Raw genomic sequence first — 19,561 nt, forward strand, 5'->3', positions numbered from 1 at the left:
ACATAGAAAATTCCTCTCCCACTGATTTATGCTGTTACTATGGATCCCATACAAAGTGTCTGCAGTGAAAGGCCTTGTCCACTGCATGAAAGACTGGACTGGGCTTATTATTCAACAAGATAGCACTTACTAAGTTGTTGATACCAAAGAGACATAACACAGTCCTCGAATTTAAGGAGCTCACCACCAGGCAAGAAATAACAGACCCCCCATTGGATTTTTCCAATGCAATCTGACAAGGATCCCTGAGGTAGTACCGTAAAATAGAGAAACAAGGTCAGGTTCATATGGTAGAAAAAATTAGCCAAAAACACACCAGAGAATGGGTTGGCTTGCTTGTGCAGGGGATGAATAAGACTGAAGAGAAGCTGGACTGATAGAAGACTACTTATTTTATATGGCAGTGCGACAGTGGTGATAGTAAAGATACGGAATTGGGAGAACTTAGGGACTGGAAAGAAAGCAAGGGAGAGGAATATGGCAGCGACTACTCCCACATGTCGGCTTGGGGCCATTAGTTGGATAGCTCTGTGGTGATTTAAATAAGACGCTCAGAAGAAAGTAGAGATGGCTCAAGCAGGAAAGGATGAAGAAATCAGATAATGTCACTGGCAAACATGCATGTAGAGACAGAGAGGCCCAGGAGGAAGATAAATAGGTAGGTCTCAATGTAGGGGGAAGGAAAGGGGGGGGAGGTCAGTTGCTCTGCACTTGAAAAGTAGAAGCTTTGAGCCTCAAGGGTTTACCAGGAATGCCATGGGGACTTGGTTGGAGCTGAGGGGAAGGTCCTTGGGCTACACTCCCATGCAGGGCACTGGTAACGAGGCCCCTGCTTAGGAGGTAGAGATGGAGTGGACAGGGAGATGAAGAAAGCAAGAGGAAATTGATTTCTCAGAATTAAGAAGGAGTCCATAGCAAGCATGAGTCAATGATATAAAATGCCAAAAAGTATCATATAAGAAAGGACTCACTGTCAGAGTCATTGGCAGTCCTTTTTTTTAAATTTTATGTTATTTTAACTTAATTAATTAACATATAGTGTATTATTAGTTTTAGAGTTAGAGTTCAATGATTCATCAGTTATGTTCAACACCCAGTGTCACCACATCACATGCCCTCCCTAATGCCTGTCACCCAGTTACCCCATCCCCCACCATGTCCCCTCAGCCAGTTTCCTATAGTCAAGAGTCTCCCATGATTTGTCTCCCTCTCTAATTTCATCTTATTTTATTTTCTCCTCCTTTCCCCTATGTTCCTCTGTTTTATTTCTTAAATTTCGCATACGAGAGGAATCATATGATAATTCTTTGTCTGACTTATTTCACTTAGCATAATATCTTCTAGTTCCATCCATGTCATTGCCAATGGCAAGATTTCTTTTTCTGATGGCTGAGTAGTATTCCATTGTGTGTGTGTATGTAGCTAGATACATAGATAGGTAGATAGATTGATAGATAGCACATCTTCTTTATTCATTCATCTGTCAATGGACAGCTGGGCTCTTTCCATGATTTGTCTATTGTTGACATTGCTGCTATAAACATTGGGGTGCAGGTGCCCCTTCGGATTATTACATTTGTATCTTTGTGGTAAGTGCGTAGTAGTGCAATTGCTGGGTTGTAGGGTAGCTCTCACAGGCAGTTCTTTAACAGAACGTTTTCAGAGGCTGTGAGATCAACCTGATTACAGTGGGTTAAACTGTGAAAAGATGCGTTATCTTATCAAAGAAGGTGTTAGTACATTGTTATCTCTTTATCTACAAAGCACCTTGAGAGTAAACCCAATAAAAGTACTGGAACTCTTCAGTCAAAATACTCTATGCATACTAAAGTTAAAGGTAGTTCAGTAGGCTGTTCCATTGTATACTAAAATATTGCTTGATTTGTTAAGGGAAATTTTATAATTAAATTTTATAATTAAAATTATATATTTTTAAATTTTATAATTTTATAATTAAATTATAAATTTATAATTATAATTTATAACTTATATCATAAATTATATTTAATATATTTATTAAAATTAAATTTATATAAATTAATTTATTTAATAATAAGTTATAAATTATTTCTAAATTATAAATATAATCTATATAAATATAAAGTATAAATATAAAAATATAAATTAATTTATTTAACAAAATTACTTTTATGAATTAATTTAAAAATTAATTTGATTTATAAATTAAAATTAAAAATAAAATTATGATTATAAAATTATAATTTATATCATAAATTATAAATTTATAATTAAAAAATAATACGATCAAATGAGTGTAATATCAAAAAAGAAATTTCTTCCTCTGAGGCCCCTCTTCTTCCTTTTCCACCATTGGGACCCAGATAGATAGTATTCAACTAATTCAAGATAAAATTATAAATATTCAAGGTAGAAGCTGCATCCTATTGAGAAGCAAAGGAGATATTAAAGAATTTGGATCCCAGACATGGGAAAGAAAATTATGGGAAGAGTTGGATTGGCTATGATTTAAAATGTAATTTATGCTGCCCATTTTTGTTAACTAAAAGAAACATATCTAACTAGAATGAAAGGTATCCTGTTTCAAGAAAATAAGGAATTCCATTTCTCACTTTTATAATTAAAATAATTTTATGTGCTTCATGTTTAATTTTGAACTGCATGTTATGGGCATTGATAAAGAAACCATTCTTTTAGTCAAAGTGCCTTTGTACTTTACGCAAACTATTTGAATCTCATATGTAGAATAAGGTGTACTCAAACTTACCCCAAAATAAGATTAAGTGTTTTAATAATGATTTTGGGCTTTTTTTTTTTTGCATGTATAAATTAAGTAAAAATGAATGTCATTTTCTGATTCTGAATCATTAGGCAGCAAAGGGAATGATTCTAATGCATTCATTCACTTTCCACCAGAGCACAGTAAGCATGATTTTCCTCACTGTTGAACCAACTCCTTTGATAAAGCATCAGAACTACCTGCACAGTTTTAATTACTGAAAACTATCGGGGAAAATTAACTTTAAAAAAAAAACTCCAGATTAGAAAAAAGCCATAATCCTCTTTTTTCTTTTTTTTTTTTTTAAGATTTTATTCATTTATTTGAGAAAGAGAGAGACAGCAAGAGAGGGAATACAAGCAGAGGGAGTGGGAGGGAGAGGGAGAAGCAGTCTCCGCGCCAAGCAGGGAGCCCGATGTGGGGCTCGATCCCAGAACCCTGGGATCATGACCTGAGCTGAAGGAAGATGCTTAATGACTGAGCCACCCAGGCACTCCCACAATCCTTTCTTAATAAAATTAGTATGAATAGAAAAAAATTTGCTTCTATATTGAAGAATGGGGTCCTTAGCTCACTGTTAGTCTTTGTTGGAGGTTACGGGACTTTTCATTTTGTGTGTGCCTTTTAAAAGTGAATTTACAAGTTAAGCTGTATTTATTTTGCAACTTCAAGTAATGGGAAAATGAGATCAAAATCTATTATTGTCCTATATTGGACCTAGTCTTATTTATGTATAATACTTTTGTTTCTGTCATGGCCAGGACAAACTGGATCACCCATTTTCTTTTTTACACTACATGGATAAAACTAAAGATAATAAACATGCAAAAGTTGATAAAGGTAAATTTAAATGCATTTATTTTTTAGTAGCATTGGGATAAAATGTATACAGAAAACCCTGATGAAAACAAAATAATTTTGAGTTTCACATTAAAGACCTTGAAGAAATTTATTGTCTTATTGTCTCATCACCAAAATCCCTAGAATGAGAGTCTTGCTTCCAAATATGCAAAACTCTCCTGGTTCTAAATTGGCTTCCTCTTCTACAATAAAAATCATCCCATAAGGTTTAGTGACAAGTGGATGGAAACACAGAAGTGCAAGTCTGGAACCCTGGCATATAAAAATGTTTAAAATGAACCCATTTTAAGTTTGAACCTGAAAATTTCAATCACATTGAATTACAACCCAGATTTTATGCCTTACATGAGAAGAATGATTTTGATCATAATGTTACAAAGGTTTTTAGTACTATCCATTATTCATGTCTTGACAAATTTCTTCTGAGATCTAGCTGGGAAATTAGAATATATGTTCCCAGGTCAGGCACAGGTATGATTTATGAAAGTCCAATTTTACAGTTTGCTCAACTGCCTTAATACAACACAGTTTAAAAAAACAAACCAAGTATTTTGATTCGCTCCCAATTTAGATAACAATTTAGGCTGCTCTATAATTCAAAGTAACAAAATAGCTGAGAAATGATTCTCATTTATGGTTGGCATTTGATAGGACATTCTGTTTTACATTGTACGTGTATATTTATATCCATAGTAACACTGTCTAGTATCAAGCAATATTTTTAAAAGTCCAGACCCAAAACCCATTATTGTTTGGATTGTACCATGATTTCTGAAACTGAGTCATATCTATATTTACATCGCTTATTTTTGTCCAAACATTTTTCCTTCTTTCCCAAGACTGTAGTATAAGTGTTAAAAAAAAAATCATTGTGTTCCACTTATTTTTGTACGGCAAAAATTAATTATTTCCTCTTAAAGGAATACATAGATGTGATCCCATTAAAGAAAAAAAATACTTTCAGTGCCTTTTCTCTTTTTCTCTAAAATATCAAAATATTGAATGACCCCATGTCCTGGTTGCAGGAATAGTCTCATGTTCTACCTGTGAGCCTGACTAATAGCCCCTTCTCTCATTTTGTAGTGTCTCAGTGTGGACAATAAATTATCCAGCCACTCTTTCAGTGCATAATTTGCCTAAATTCACATAATTTCAGGATGTTACATTTTCAACATTTATACAATAGGCATAATTACTTCTAAATTTAATAAAGACTGGCATGAATGTGAAATTACCACCATCATTTTACAAATACAGAATTAATCCCAGTGGTGACTCAGGGTCAAAACTAACACTTTTTGTGGTTACATACATCTTTCTGGCAAGAAACTGGCCATGTAATTAAATAAACATCTATATCCAGAAAGAAAAAGAATTCTGCATCTGAAAAGCCATTTATTACCTGCTTATTCCTCTGTAGCCAGAATCTAATAATCAGCCCTTTTAAGAGATGGACAAATTACGTTGCCAAACCCAAATTGCTATTTGAGGTAAGTAACATGATTTGAATTGATTCTGATGATTCTCTAAAAAGAAGAGGAAAGCAAAAATTGAAATATTTTCTTTGTAGTATTTTAGGGTGTCCTTTACAATTGCCCAATCTTTTTTAAAGTATTTAGATTTTTAGAACTTTCACAGTGTCATGTTTGGTTATTTCTAAAAGAAAAAAAGATATAGGTAATACATTCGTTCAAACAAATACTGAATGTCCACTGTAAATAAAAACGCCATGCTAGAGATGATACGTCCCCTGGTCTTTCAGCTGGAGGGTAACCTCAATTACTAGAGCTCATGGTACAAAGTCAGGAACCTGATGCTTTCAGTTCACAGACAACCAGCACAAAGACCCCCTAGCCACTCCAGCGGAATGATGGATTTGGGGGCCTCATGAAGAGTATGATTCAGTGGATCTCATGTGGGACCCAGGAATCTGCATTTTAATTAACAATCCCTAATAATTAATGAACACGATGCACTTTAGGAAGCGTTATCCTAATGGTATAAAAGCCTTCAAGCATGTTGACCTTGCTCAGCTTTTTTGTGTCTGAACGCATAACAGCAGAGATAGCAAGCATAAAAGCTGAACAGGCAAACATAATAAATTAATAACATGTGAATTGGGGCATTGCTGTTTAGAAAAATTCACCAGCTCAGCACACTTTTGCTGGATATTCAGTCTTCCTCGTTGAAGTAGGTGGTGGCAGCCTGCAAGGATAAGGAGTTGGCATTTTGAAACCCGTGTCGTGGGCTAGGGAGTTAGTAAAGGGGAAATGGAACACTTGCTGTAACAAGCAGAGTGGTAGCCTGGAACTTTGAATTTGCAACAGGTCCTTTCAGCTTAGTTTTTGGACAAAGAGGAGTTGTAGTCATGATTAAAATAGTTCTTAATGAGAATGACTGTTTGGGCTGGAACAAAGAATAGAGAATAATTTTCTATGCATAACATTTCCAAAATGCCATTACTATGCAGGAGAAACATTTATGTGTTTGTAAAATGCACTAGCTATCTCAGAATCCAAGAAATCACAGAATTAGACGGATTTTTAAGGATCATCTACTCCACCCCCTCCCAGTCTTTATCTGCCCACCACCAGATACGTGAAACATAGCAAATAAATTCAGAAGGAATTTGGTTAAAGCAGACTTCTGTGATAATCAGAGCTAATATATCTCTGCAAAACTGTACATCATACATCAAGAAAAACTAGGTGCATTATCAACTGTTGTGAATGTGAATTATACACTGAGTCAAACATGCTGGGAAAACTGGTTATTTTCAAGGCAAGTATTTATTAAGTACTTACCCTATGTTAGATGCTTTATGGGAAGTATCTTATTAGATCCTTATGAAGTTGGTATTATTTAGGCAGACAAAGAAATTTAGAGATACTAAATTACTTACCTGAAATCCCACAGCTAACACCAAAATTCAAAACCAGGTCTGTCTGACTCCAAGGCAGAAGCAAAAATGCCACACAGACATCTGGATGGTCTAGATGTGCCTACATTTCTATCATGTGTAGGACCTTTGGCAATGATCTGAGCCTCTCCTTGCCTCTGTGATTTATAAAACAGACATAAAATCTCATAGCGATCTTATTAAAATCCTATGTAAAGGGGTGCCTGGGTGGCTCAGTGGATTAAAGCCTCTGCCTTCAGCTCAGGTCATGATCCCAGATCCTGGGATCGAGCCCAGCATTGGGCTCCCTGCTCAGCCGGGAGCCTGCTTCCTCCTCTGTCTCTGCCTGCCTCTCTGCCTACTTGTGATCTCTGTCTGTCAAATAAATAAATAAAATCCTAAAAAAAAAAAATCCTATGTAAAGCACCAAATAGTGTGGAGTCTAACAATTGGGTGCCACTCCAAACCGGAAAACAAGTACTTCTTTGCTACTGTAGTGATATAAGAAAGTTCCACATTCATTTTGGGTCCGTGGGATTCAGTATGTACATATCTCAGATTCAGTTAAGCCTGTGACACATTGTGATTATCACGTGAAACACGCATGAAATACACATGTTTACGGGGGCTAAACACAGATACTTTCAGTAGCAAGAAAGGGAAACGAGTAAACCAGCGCATCTTTGTCCCATTAAAACCTTCGGATTAGGGAGGGTAGAGATGGATATTATGAGACAGAGATTTATCAATCCAATCTAATATTCTGGTTGTTCACTAGCTAAATCTGAGATCCTAATAAATGAAATGATTTGACCAAAAATCATGTTGAAAGTCAATATTAGTAGGTTAGTTCCAGAACAAAAAGAAAGCTGTGTAAATCCCGGTTCAAAGCTGTACCATCAATTTGCCTTTTTCTTATAACAAATGCACTTTGTTTGGGCAGGTTTGTTTGTTTGTTTGTTTGTTTGTTTGTTTTTACCAAGAATCCTTAAAATACTTTGAGCACTCTATCCTAAGAAAATAGCCACAAATGGATCAGACTTGGGGGAGGATGGGAAGACCAACTGCATGAACAAACACTCTGAATACTCATGTTTGTTTGTTTGTTTTAATTTTCATTTTTTATAAAAGACTCATTTTTATTTAAAAAAACTCATATTTTCTACAATGGCACAAAATTTGTAGAGCTTGATAACCATCTCACTCTGTCCTGTTTTAGAAGTCTTTCCTCAAATGTTAACATCTCTGCAGTACCCACCTTAAACGTCCTATTAAATTGTCCCCTTTCCCCAACTCTATCTATACCCCTCTTCTGCTTTTTTTCACATGATAGTTACCATTTTCCAACATATACACAATTTACTTATTTTGTCTTTATTGACCAGCTCTTCACAAGGGCATAAGTTTCAAAAGAGCATGCATTTTTGTCCTTTATTCGCTGATGTATTCACATCACATGGAACAGCCCAGTAAGGGTTCAGTGATGTTTGTTGAATGAATGAATGACCGCCCAAACTAGGAGACTGGATTAGTAAATTCGGATATGATATTTTATTATACTTATTTAAAATGGTCATAAAATTCAGAAAGCCAACGTAAAAACATGTAGAATATGCAATTAAGTGAACTTAAAAAAACAACATTCAAGTTCAAATATACACTCAGAGGGGGACCAGGTAAAACTATGTACTAGAAAAAAAGATTGAAAGGGAATGCAAAAAGGGAGTAGGCTTTATGCTTTTTGTTTTCCGTTTCTAAATATATTTTGTTGCATTTGAGAGCTATTGCCAGGAATAGAGAAAAAGTAGTAAGAGGAGAAAGAACTGTGATCATGAATGCTCTGTCCCCATGGCCTTGGGATGCCTCATGCCCATATGCTCCTTGCCTGAATCCTTGGCATCTTTATCTAAAATGAAGATGGAACTTTTTAGCCAAGGAGCCTATCAGGGCTTAATTTTCCTCTTATTTCCAGAAACATGCGATTTGCAGAATTGGCTCAGGAATCGCAAGTTAAGTGATTTCATTTTAGCTAAATGTTCCCTTTCCCCTCCTCCACCCACAGTCCATCATCATCTCCTGAATTCCCCTTGCTGTTATCCACGTTCACTTGTCTTGACGCTTTTCTCCACTACTCTCTGCCAACGTACTCCTACTCGAGTCTTGGTCCCAGGTTCATGCCTTGCTTAGCCTCTATCCCCCATTTGCGGGTGCTTCCCGGAACACACGAAGTCATGGCACCGAGAAAGTTCAAGGCCAGAGAAGTCCAGAGCTGCTGAGGACACCCAACGACTCTCCCCTCGCCCCGCCTTTCTCTGCGTCTTGAGCCAGATGCCTGCACCCAGTGCTCTCCATCAACCTTTCTGCTGCAACTTCAGGGCCCTTCTCTCCCGCTTTCTGTTTCTACAAAGACAGTGCCGGTGTTTCCCTTGCTTGTAGCACTTCCATGCCCCAAGTGGTTCCTCTCACACAGAACTCCTTGCCGGTCCCCTTCCTGGGCCCCAAGAACCATAGATCTTTATTTCTCACATTGCAGGAAACATCGCTCCTCATTTTCTCCACTGGAGAAGACAAGATCTCTTTGTAATCTTCATGTCAGCTGCTGGATCCCCAGGTTCATGTAATTTTAGAATCAAAAGGAATCTTAAAAGCCACCTAGTGAGGGGCACCTGGGTGGCTCAGTGGCTTAAGGATCTGATTCTTGATTCCAGTTCAGGTCATGATTATAGGGTCATGAGATCCAGGCCCACCTGGGGCTCCATGCTGGGTGTGGAGTCTGCTTAAGATTCTCTACCTACCTCTCCCTCTGACCCTCCCACCCCTCTACCCCTCACCCCACCTAACCTCCCCACGTCAAGCATGCTTTCAAAAAAAAAAAAAAAAGACACCTAGTGAAACCCCCATTACTATGGTCAGTATATTGCTAGGTGCACAGTAGGTGTTTGGGAAATATTTGCCATTGGTAAGTACTGGAAAATCATCCATTTACATATCAAGTTTTGATCTTCTTTTATTCATATATATTTATAAAAATCAATGAGTAATCATGGAGAAGGCCAGCCCTGAGAAAACATTGAGGTAAAACTGAAAAACTGATTTCAAATTGACAACACCGCTGACACAGAGAAAAGAAAAGATAAGTTACTGACTCAAGAATGGGCAGAAATGGGCTAAAAGTATGATGAAAAGATTACATAGAAATAATATCTTCTACCACTAAGAACTGTTAAATAATGGGAGGTTGCTAAGGAATGCTGAAAAATGACAGTACTTGAGGTTAGCAATGTATCTGGGATGATTCATTGGGTGATTAAATTAAGCTTTCCTTGATGGCGTAAAATAGAATAAATATGTTCAATAGTTCCTCCTCCAAGAGTCTGGGAAAGTTCTGAGTTCTGTTTCAACCAAAAATACGAAATGGTTGTAGTGAGCAAGCTCCTTACCTACCTGAAAATTGCTGACATAGTCACCTTAGTACTACCCCAGAGATTACGAGAACTGTATTCGCTGTGCTTTTTGCCAGGGCAGCTGATCTTTTTAATGGTAATTTTTAATTGTCATTTTTTTTCTTTCAGGCTTGTAAATTTTATAGTTCCCAATGGTATGTGGTCAACTACAAATATGAACAGTACTCTGGAGACATCCGACAGTTACCCCGGTAAGAATCTATCAAGAGTATTCCTTGGGTGTTTCCATATACAAAATATGATTTCTGCTTAAGTTCTATCATTGTTCACAAATACCTGTGTGTTAATCTAGTGTCCAGGTATATTTCATAAAATTTAAAAATAATTGTCACGATAGAACATTTTATTCAACAACATACATTGTGTTGTATATGCGCAGAATCAATTGCGAGATAGAAATTATTCTTAATTAATTTTTAAACAAAGTCTTAAAGTATCATTATATCACTCTTTCGTGAGCTGTCATTTCAATAGCAGATGTAACAGGACTAGAAAAGAACAACTTGGACCAAAACATTTTTCTGACTATATTCTGTATTTAGCGTTCAGATTTGCCACTGGTTTCTTGTGTTTTCATGCTGTGATATCAAAAGTCATGAAAATAAACAACTTCCACAGAAGTGATATATGTTTAAGAACAGCAAAAAGGGAAAATAAATAGTTATCTTTTTTCTGTACTCCGGGGAAAGAAAGTGTTTAGGAGAAGATGTCTTTGTTTTTGCACCTGTTCAAATGTCACCTTCATGGACAAGCTTGCCTGACCTACTCCTGAACTCAAGTAGTCATTTATTCAAGTTCTTTGTCCCCCGGGAAAGCAAAAATCCCCAAAGGGCAGGGAATTTCTTTGGAGAATCCCCTACAGGCTGAGAGAATTCCTGGCCCATGGTCAGTGTGCAATAACTACTTATTGGATATATAAACTAAGTGAATGGCAAATTTTGAAATACAACCTTCCTGGCTGGGATTGGAGTGGCTTAAATGAAAGAACTGCAATGGATTGGAATCCCCCAATGCATTGGGTCATCCAACTACAATGATGCAAATAATCCAGAAAAACACTTAGTCAAAAGTGAGGTCGTTATTAGCCCTTCCCTCAAGTGAATATGTCGAGAAGATACACATTACATCTAACTTTCTAGTGGACACACGGTTTAGATTCAGGCACTATTGGCCCAGATTTCCTGTGCCCCCAGAAACAACTGTTCCAGACTTGGAATCTTGGAAGGTCTGCTCTCAACTCCTGAATACAGAATTAGAAGGAGCTGCGCTGAATAGCTCAGAGAAGGTGCCACCTGAGCTCAAATACTAAGGAACAGGAGCTACCAGCTCCTGTTGGAAAGGAGTCCCAGAGGGAAGAGCAAAGGCGGGCACCCTGGCTTGGGAACCAGCATGGTGTCCTGAGCAGAATGGGGAGGCTAGAACTGATGGTTAGAAAAGCTGGAGTAATATGAAACCGTGGAAGGAGACAAGCGAGCTGGAAGGCCCCAGAAATGACCTTGGATTCACTCTTACCACAACAGAAGCCTGCGGAAATTTTAACCTAGTGTGATGTGATCCAGTTTCCTTCTTTAAAAGATCACCCGAGCTACTCTAAGGAAAACGGCATTGTAGCAGTGATTATACCAAAAAAAAAAAAAAAAAGGTGGAGGGGAAAGGGGTCATTTATTTTTCAATTGCATTACTAAGAGTGAAACAGTGTTCCTCCAAAACAGCAAATCTTTTTTTTTTTTTTTTCAAACCAGTGAATATTAACTTTAACCAAGTCTCTGAATCTTCCTTTAAATTCAGGTTGCTCCTGATAGATAACCTCCTCTAACTTCATGTTGGGAAGGTCCCACCACATGCTAGGCTTTCCTGAGTAATTACTGTATTTGGAATGTCTGCACATTAGTCACACACTTTTTGTAGGCACAACTGAAAAGCAAAGCATTTTTTAACATCGAGACTTCCTCTTTCTAAAAATTGTTCTGAGAAGTGGTTACAACTTGGAAGCTATGTCCAAGCAGTTGGAGGACCTCATATGAATTAAGAGATTGTAGGAAGTGACATTTTGCTGCTCTCCCAAGTATATGCCTTCCTGCTGACTTCAGGATTATTGAAATCGTTGTTGTTTTTGTTTTTAAGATTTTATTTATTTATTTGACAGAGAGATCACAAGCAGGGGGTTAGTGAGAGAGGGAGAAGCAGGCTCCCTATTGAGCAGGGAGCTCGATGCCGAGCTTGATCCCAGGACTCTGGGATCAAGGTTTGTTGAAATCTTCAGTGGCTTTGTCCCCACACACCTTTTCTTACGTCCATGATGATCTCAAGCAAAATAAATAAATGAAAGATTTCACCTTCGTGGTATTCATCCTCTATTAAAACTACAGAAGAAACACCTCCCGTGACAACACAGCCTAGATATCATTGTCGAATTAGAATTCTCATGGAGCATGAGAAGAAACCTCAGGAGAAATGAGACAAGCATAACCTAAATACTGTTGAGAATTTCCCTTAATTGACTAAAGGAAGTGGAAGTCGATACCAAGAAGGGGAAGAATAACACTGCCACAAAGTAGGAGATTTTAATGAACTATGTGTATTCAAACTGAAAATAAGAAGTTCCAGAATATTATCCTCACACCTCCCCTGAAATGATGAAGACTGTAACACTGAATAGAAAAATTATTTTCAAAATGATTTTACAAAGCCTAAGTGCTCCCCATCAAGGACTACACATATTTAGGTCAGTAGTGGAAACAGATAATTTACTTGGCCTTCGGAGGCTATTAGAAGTAAATCAAGTTCATGCCTCCTGGATTAGGAGAATTCTCCTATGTCTGCTACCAATTTAAACTGATCATTTCTTTTTATGGGTTGCTGAGGCTCCAAAATAGAAACTTGCAATTATGGTAGAGTGAAAAGAGATGCATGTGTTTATATCCCTAATTTTTATTCTTTAAACTTGAAATTGTGTTATTATTAATTCTTAAGAAACTCGCTTTTTTAAGTGTCTGTTCATAGGAAGATACTGGGGAGAAATATTATTTCAGGCTAGAGTGTAAAATGTAAGCCTTCACACAAAAAAATCAGCACTGAATTTAGGATTTGCAGGAGACAAGAAAGAAAAAAAATACACGATGTCAGAGGAGCCAAGATTATACAATGGGGAAGAAACAATCCTTCAATAAATGGTGTTGGGAAAACTGGACAGGCACGTACAAAAGAATGGAACCAGGCCCTATATGACACTATCCACAAAAATTAACTCAAAATGGATTAAAGACTTGAATATAAGACCTAAAACCATAAAACTCCTAGAAGAAAATATAGGTGGTAAGCTCCTTGACATCCATCTTGACAAAGAGTTTTTTGGATCTGACTGCATTCAAGCAAAAATAAACATGTGGGACTACATCAAACTCAAAAACTTCACAGCAGCCTGATGATTTACAGACCTGTACCCCTGGGGCAAATAATACATTATATGTTAATAAAAATAACTTTTAAAAAAGTCATAGCAAAGGAGACCATCAGCATAATGAAAAGGCAACCTACTGAATGGGAGAACATATTTGCAAATCATGTATCAGATAAGGGATTAATATCCAAAATATACAGAAAACTCATACAACTCAATAGCAAAAAATAAAATAATCCAACGAAAAGACAAGCAGAGGACATGAATAGACCTTTTTCCAGGGAAGACAGACAGTGGCCAACCAGTACATGAAGAGTACTCATCATTAGGAAATACAAGTAATCATCAGGAAAACACAAATCAAAACCACAGCGAAATATCACCCCATATCTATTAGAGTGGCTAGTATCAAAAAGGCAAGAAATAACAAGCTATAATGAGGATGTGTCAAAAAGGGAACCCTCATGAACTATTGGTGGGAATGTAAACTGGTGTAGCCATACGTAAAACAGTATGGAGGTCCCTAATTTAAAAATAGAACTACCATGTGACATAGTAACTCCACTTCTGGGTATTTATCCAAAGAAAATAAAAACACTAATTCAAAAAGATAGGTGCACCCCCATGTTCACTACAGCATTATTTACAATAGCCAAGACATAGAAACAGCCTAAAGGTCCACCAATGGATGAATGGACAAATAAAATGTGAGACAGGTAGTGAGGTAGGTAGATTGATGGATCAATCACTGAGGAACATGACCACTATTGTGATCCACAGTTATCAAGAATAGATGCCTGTCAAATTGGTGTTTTGTAAGAAAGAGAAGAATGGGTACATCACGCTGGCAGAAGAGGGCAGGGTATGAAGTTCAGAAAGAGAGAGAATAATGTCAAGGTCAAAGGGAGACTAATAAGAAATAATGAGCATATAGCATAGGACCACCCCTGAGCTAGATGTCGACATTCCACATTCAGGTTTGTCTTTGCTACCTCTCCCTGTTTTCCCTGCACTTTCCTTTATGTTTCTTTGGGATGTTTTCTTAATACTCCCTTCACTGTCCTGCCATTATTTTAAGAATCCTGGAACATTCATGTTCTCTTCTCTGCAGACAAAATACTTGGAGTAATTGCTCTGAAATCAACCTTATGAATCTGCTCTGAATCTCAAGCAATGTGTTGCCTCTTGTGGATTGAGAGAGATAGGGAAGAGTTGTGTTTAGGGACTTTATTTTGCCAAAGTGAAAGGGACTACTCTTTGTTCAGGAATGCCAAGATATTGTTAGGGAGGAAAGGAATATTTTGGGTAGGACAGGAAGAATTTCCCACTGGTCTTAAAATAACACTGTCCTCTGCTACTGGGTCTGCCTTCACATAAACTTGACCCTAACCCAAAGAGGCAGAACAAGTTAACATCAAGGGCAATGGGCACAGGTATGCTTGAGTGTCTCTAAAGCTCTGTAAGAAGGGGAAAGGAGTACAGGTACACCAGCATCCTTTGGAAGAGAACAATGGCTACAGTCTTGCTTAATATGTTTATTAAAGCTGGTTTGGATTAGTTTATCCTACATACAGGAAGTAGCATTTTGGAAATTGGGCTTCTAATCCCACCTCTTGCACTGTGTGTTTATGTGAGTAGCTGTTACAGAGTTTGCTTTCTTCTCAGTACAACAGTGAGACTAGACTAGACTGTGAAGTTCTGGCATTTGTGTACAAATGTCTGATTACAAACATATATAATTTAATAAAAAGCAGTATGCTGTTTAGTACATATTTAGACTTCAGTACAAACGTTCTGTTATCTTAGAAATTTTTGAGCTTTATTCGAACTTGCAGATAAGTCATGGATGAAGAAGTTTATATTCTGTATATATGAATATGTTTCTGGAATTTGAAATAATGCACACCCATCTGAGTAAAGTTAATATACATCAATGAACAGACATTTATTATATGCTTACCATGTGCCAAAACCTATGGTGGAGATAATCTTAGAATACACATTCCCTACCACCGTTCTTTCAAGCTTCTGGCTTTTAAATAAGCCTGTTACCATTTACAACTACTTACCTGTGGGCCTTGAAATTTCATATCAAGACTGCACAACCCAAACAAAATAGATAAATAAATCAGGACTAGGACTGAAGGGAGACCCCAGATAACATCTTTAATACCCAATGCCAATGACTATATACCCCAGAATAGCTTTATTTTTCTTAGTTATTCATTTTGGTTGCAAGTAACTTACATTAATTTGAATTTATGAAATAAATTCACAATAGTAATAAGACCATTTTTAGAAACCTGTTTAAGACATTCGAGGTGCATCTTAGGATGTTGATGGCCAAAAAATGTGTTTTAGCATCACTAAAATGTCTTCAAAGAACAGTTTTAAATGCTACTATTTTGTATTCTTTCACTTATGTCATCTCCTTGTTCACCTTGTCTATTATGATGCAATCAGCAAATGTGTATTGAGCTTCTCTACAGAAGGAAAAGACAAAGCTGGGGGAGGTGTAGGTGGGACTTCAGTGGAGGCCCTGGCTTTAAGAAACATGTCATCTGTCTGCTTCCTCCTCTCTCTCTGCCTGCCTCTCTGCCTACTTGTGGTCTCTGTCTGTCAAATAAATAAATAAAAATCTTTAAAAAAAGACACCTGTCATCTTGGCATGCCTGGGTGGCTCAGTCCATTAAGAGTCCAGCTGTTGGTTTTGGCTCAGGTCCTGATCTCAGGGTCTTGATCTCAAGGGCATGAGATCTAGCCCTGTGTAGGGCTCCAAGCTCAGTGGGGAGTCTGTTTGAGCGTCTCTCTCCCCTTCTCCCTCTGCCCCTCCCAATCATGTGCTTTCAACTCTCTCTCTAAATTAAATAAATAAATCTTTTTTTAAAAAAGCGGAAACATGTAATCTGGTGGAGGGTAAGACAGGTGTGCAAGTAACAGATTTGGGTAAGCATCGTAACAGATGTGTGTCTGGCATCTACAGGAAGAGAGTCCTCATTTGTAGAGTCTGGGATGCCTTTGTGGAAACCACTTTAGGGGCATGAACACTTTTTAGTCTGCAGTGGAATATTATTTAGCCTTAAAAAAGAATGAAATCCTGATATATGCCATAACATGAATGAACCTTGAAAACATTTTACAGTAAGTGAAATAAGCCAGACATATACTGACACATATGGGATGATTCCACTTGCATGAGGTACCCAGAGTAGTCAAATACATAGAGACAGAAAGTAGAACAGTAGTTACCAGGGGTGGGGGAGGGAGAGATGCAGAGTTGTTGCTTAACAGATACAGTATCACTTTGGGAAAGAGAAAGGTCTACAGATGGGCTGTGGTGAGGGTTGCACAATAATGTGAATGTACTTAGTGCCACTGAACTGGACACTAAACATAGTTAAAATCGTAATTTTCCTATTATGTATTTTTTACCACCCTTGGAAAAAATGCTCTTGTCAGGGAGAGAGACTGTGGCTCTGATCTCGGGCTTTTCCATTTTTAATAATGAGGTCAGTGTTCTTTCTTTGCTCCACCTTGCCCAGCTGTGAGCCGGGAATGGGCATGTTCAGGTCTTTCACAGGGAAAGTAAAGAATATTTTGGACCCATCTGAATGCATTGAATCCCTGTGTGAATCCAGTCTGGTAATTTTATGCATACTTTAATAAAGACTTGTTGGCCATGCCCCTTTCTATCTAGAATACCATCAACATAGGAAAATATTTGTGATAGGAATAACTGAACGAGCACCCCTGGGATTTTTTTCTCAATAGATTCTGAGGTTGCTTCTACACGATATAAATCACCCTGAAGAAAAGAAATATTCCGCTCAAATTCTGCATGTAGGATTTTCTAGCTAGGTGTCAAGGAGCGCCTGAACCTTGGATACTGTTGATCACGCCTTCATTCGGCCCTGAGTTGTGAAATAGAATCAAGCCAAGGGAAGTTTATTTTTGTCCTGTTTCACCATTTATAGTACCAGGTGCCCACTCTTGCTGCTGTGGGCTGGTCAGCCTTCCAGTGCTGCCAAGGAAATGCACCAAGGAAATGAACACAATTGTAGTCATAATTGTGAACACAATTCCACGGAGTCAGGTGAGGGTGTTCTTTGGTGGAGGCCACGGTTAGGAGAACAGCGCACCCTAGTGGCCGGAGCACAGACTGGTTCTCAGGAACGTGGTTTTTCAAATGTCCATCTCCGTACCCTTAAGGGCCTGTCATAGAAAAGCAAAACGGAAATGAAAACATCGCTACTTCATATTCCACTGAAGAATGTGGACGAAGGAAAATAGAAACCACTAAACCTTTAAAACCGTCCTGCTTGCCTTCGTCTCCTTCAAGAAGATATGTGTCAATCTGAATAAATAGTAACTCCGTGGTTTAAAAATAAGAGATTTCTTTGCCAGAGATAAGATGTAATGGTGTAGGGGAACGTTAATACTTCCAAAGGAAATAGGGCCCTCACTTGATTACATTATTTTACTTAAAAAGTGCAAGAGTTGTTACCTAGGCAACAGTGGAAAACGAAAGCCATGTCTCAAATGACAAATCAGAAACTGTTTTTTGTTTGTTTTTCATACCAGAGCAGAATACAAACCAGAGAAACTTCCTTCACATTCCTTTGAGGTTGACCATGAAGATGCTGATAAGGATGAAGTAAGTACATTGTTGAAAGTGAAATGTTTAAAATGGGAGTATATTTAGTTCCTGTCTTTCACTAGAGCATTTCACATTCTGACCAGATTAACATAAAAGCCCTACTTGCGTAAGGACTTTTAGTCAAAATGAGTCACATTTGTTTTGAAATTGAACATGATTATTTAAGATGCGCTAACGAGAGAAAGAGGAGGTTCATTTTTAAGTGCAGGGTCTAAGATCTGGGATTCACAAGATTGCAATCATGCCAATGATGCTTCTTCTCCAGGATACCACCTCCCACTCATCATCTAAGGGTGGTGGGGGAGCGGGAGGAACCGGAGTTTTCAAATCTGGCTGGCTCTACAAGGGGAATTTCAACAGCACCGTGAACAATACCGTTACTGTTCGGGTAAGGAGACATCAAGACGCATCTTTGTTTCTGCCAGTTTTCTTGACACCCCTTCCTTCGGTCACAGCGCAGAGGAGAGTCATTTGCATTAGGTTTATGTTTCGTGTCATATTTTATTTATGAGAAAGGAGGATGCTGTTCTCTAGAACAGTGCCCTAGAAATGTAGCCCTCCTGAAGGAATTGGAAAAAAATCTAATTTCTCAAATGGTGCACAGCAATTGGCACTACCTCTGTGTATATTTTCCTTTATTTAGTCCTTCAAAAAGCGCTACTTCCAGCTGACTCAGTTGCCAGATAACTCCTACATCATGAATTTTTACAAAGATGAAAAAATATCCAAAGAACCCAAAGGCTGCATCTTTTTGGATTCCTGTACAGGTGTGGTACAGGTGAGTGGAAATCCCTCTTCCTCCTTGTTTTTTTTTCCCCCTCTCAGGTTTTTTAATCAAAGAGTGCATTCATCCAGTCATCAGTCATTCATTCCATAAGAGTTTACAGAGTATCTGATATGACCCAAGAACTGGTCTAGACCTTAGTATTCAGTGGAAATTAAGGCAGCCTCACTTTCTGCTTTCACAAAACTCACTTTCAATAAAAGAAGAAAAACAGAAAATAAGCAAAGAAAAAAATCAACAGAATGGAATCCATTGGTGAAATCTGGAATAAAGTAAATAAATAGAGCTGGGGAAGGGAGATAGACAAATGGCAAGGTTGGAAATCAATGTTAATGCTCCAGAATGAGGAAAAACATTTTCAAAGAGAAATTATTTGATCTGAAAACTAAAGAATGAACAAGGCAGCAAGTGCAAAGGTCCTGAGGCAAGAGCAAGTTTGGTGTATTCAAGATGGGGGAAATGACCACCTGTGTAGCTACAGTGTAGAGAGCCACTGAGCTAAAGAATTCAGTAAGATAATATAAGTACTATCTTTATTATTGGATAATGATGAGACAGTAAATTTACAGTGTACATATACATCATCTTCCTTCTGAAAGGAGGTTTCCTTCAAAGACAAGGATTACATTGATTCCCAAGAACTTAATTTCAGAAACAAGACACAGTGCTTTTAACAGACAAAGCTGTTCTGTGAACTCTTGATCTTCAAACTGTCTTTCTTAGTATTCAATGTGACAT

The 19,561-nt window shown here is 37.7% G+C and overlaps 1 protein-coding gene across 4 annotated transcripts in view; it reads left to right on the top strand.

Annotated features, from left to right (window-relative positions):
* DOCK10 (dedicator of cytokinesis 10) overlaps nt 1–19,561 on the top strand; it is a gene marked incomplete at its 3' end in the record, with an annotated part of 267,236 nt that overhangs the window by 138,624 nt on the left and 109,051 nt on the right. For all 4 annotated transcript variants that reach the window (XM_080798220.1, XM_080798222.1, XM_080798219.1 and 1 more), the window contains exons 4-7: nt 10,091–10,173; nt 17,964–18,036; nt 18,305–18,427; nt 18,683–18,817. In XM_080798220.1, the coding sequence (XP_080654346.1) occupies nt 10,091–10,173; nt 17,964–18,036; nt 18,305–18,427; nt 18,683–18,817 (414 nt within the window). The remainder of the gene's footprint in view (nt 1–10,090; nt 10,174–17,963; nt 18,037–18,304; nt 18,428–18,682; nt 18,818–19,561) is intronic.

Source organism: Martes martes (assembly GCF_963455335.1).
Source record: "Martes martes genome assembly, chromosome: 3".
Lineage (NCBI taxonomy): Eukaryota > Metazoa > Chordata > Mammalia > Carnivora > Mustelidae > Martes > Martes martes.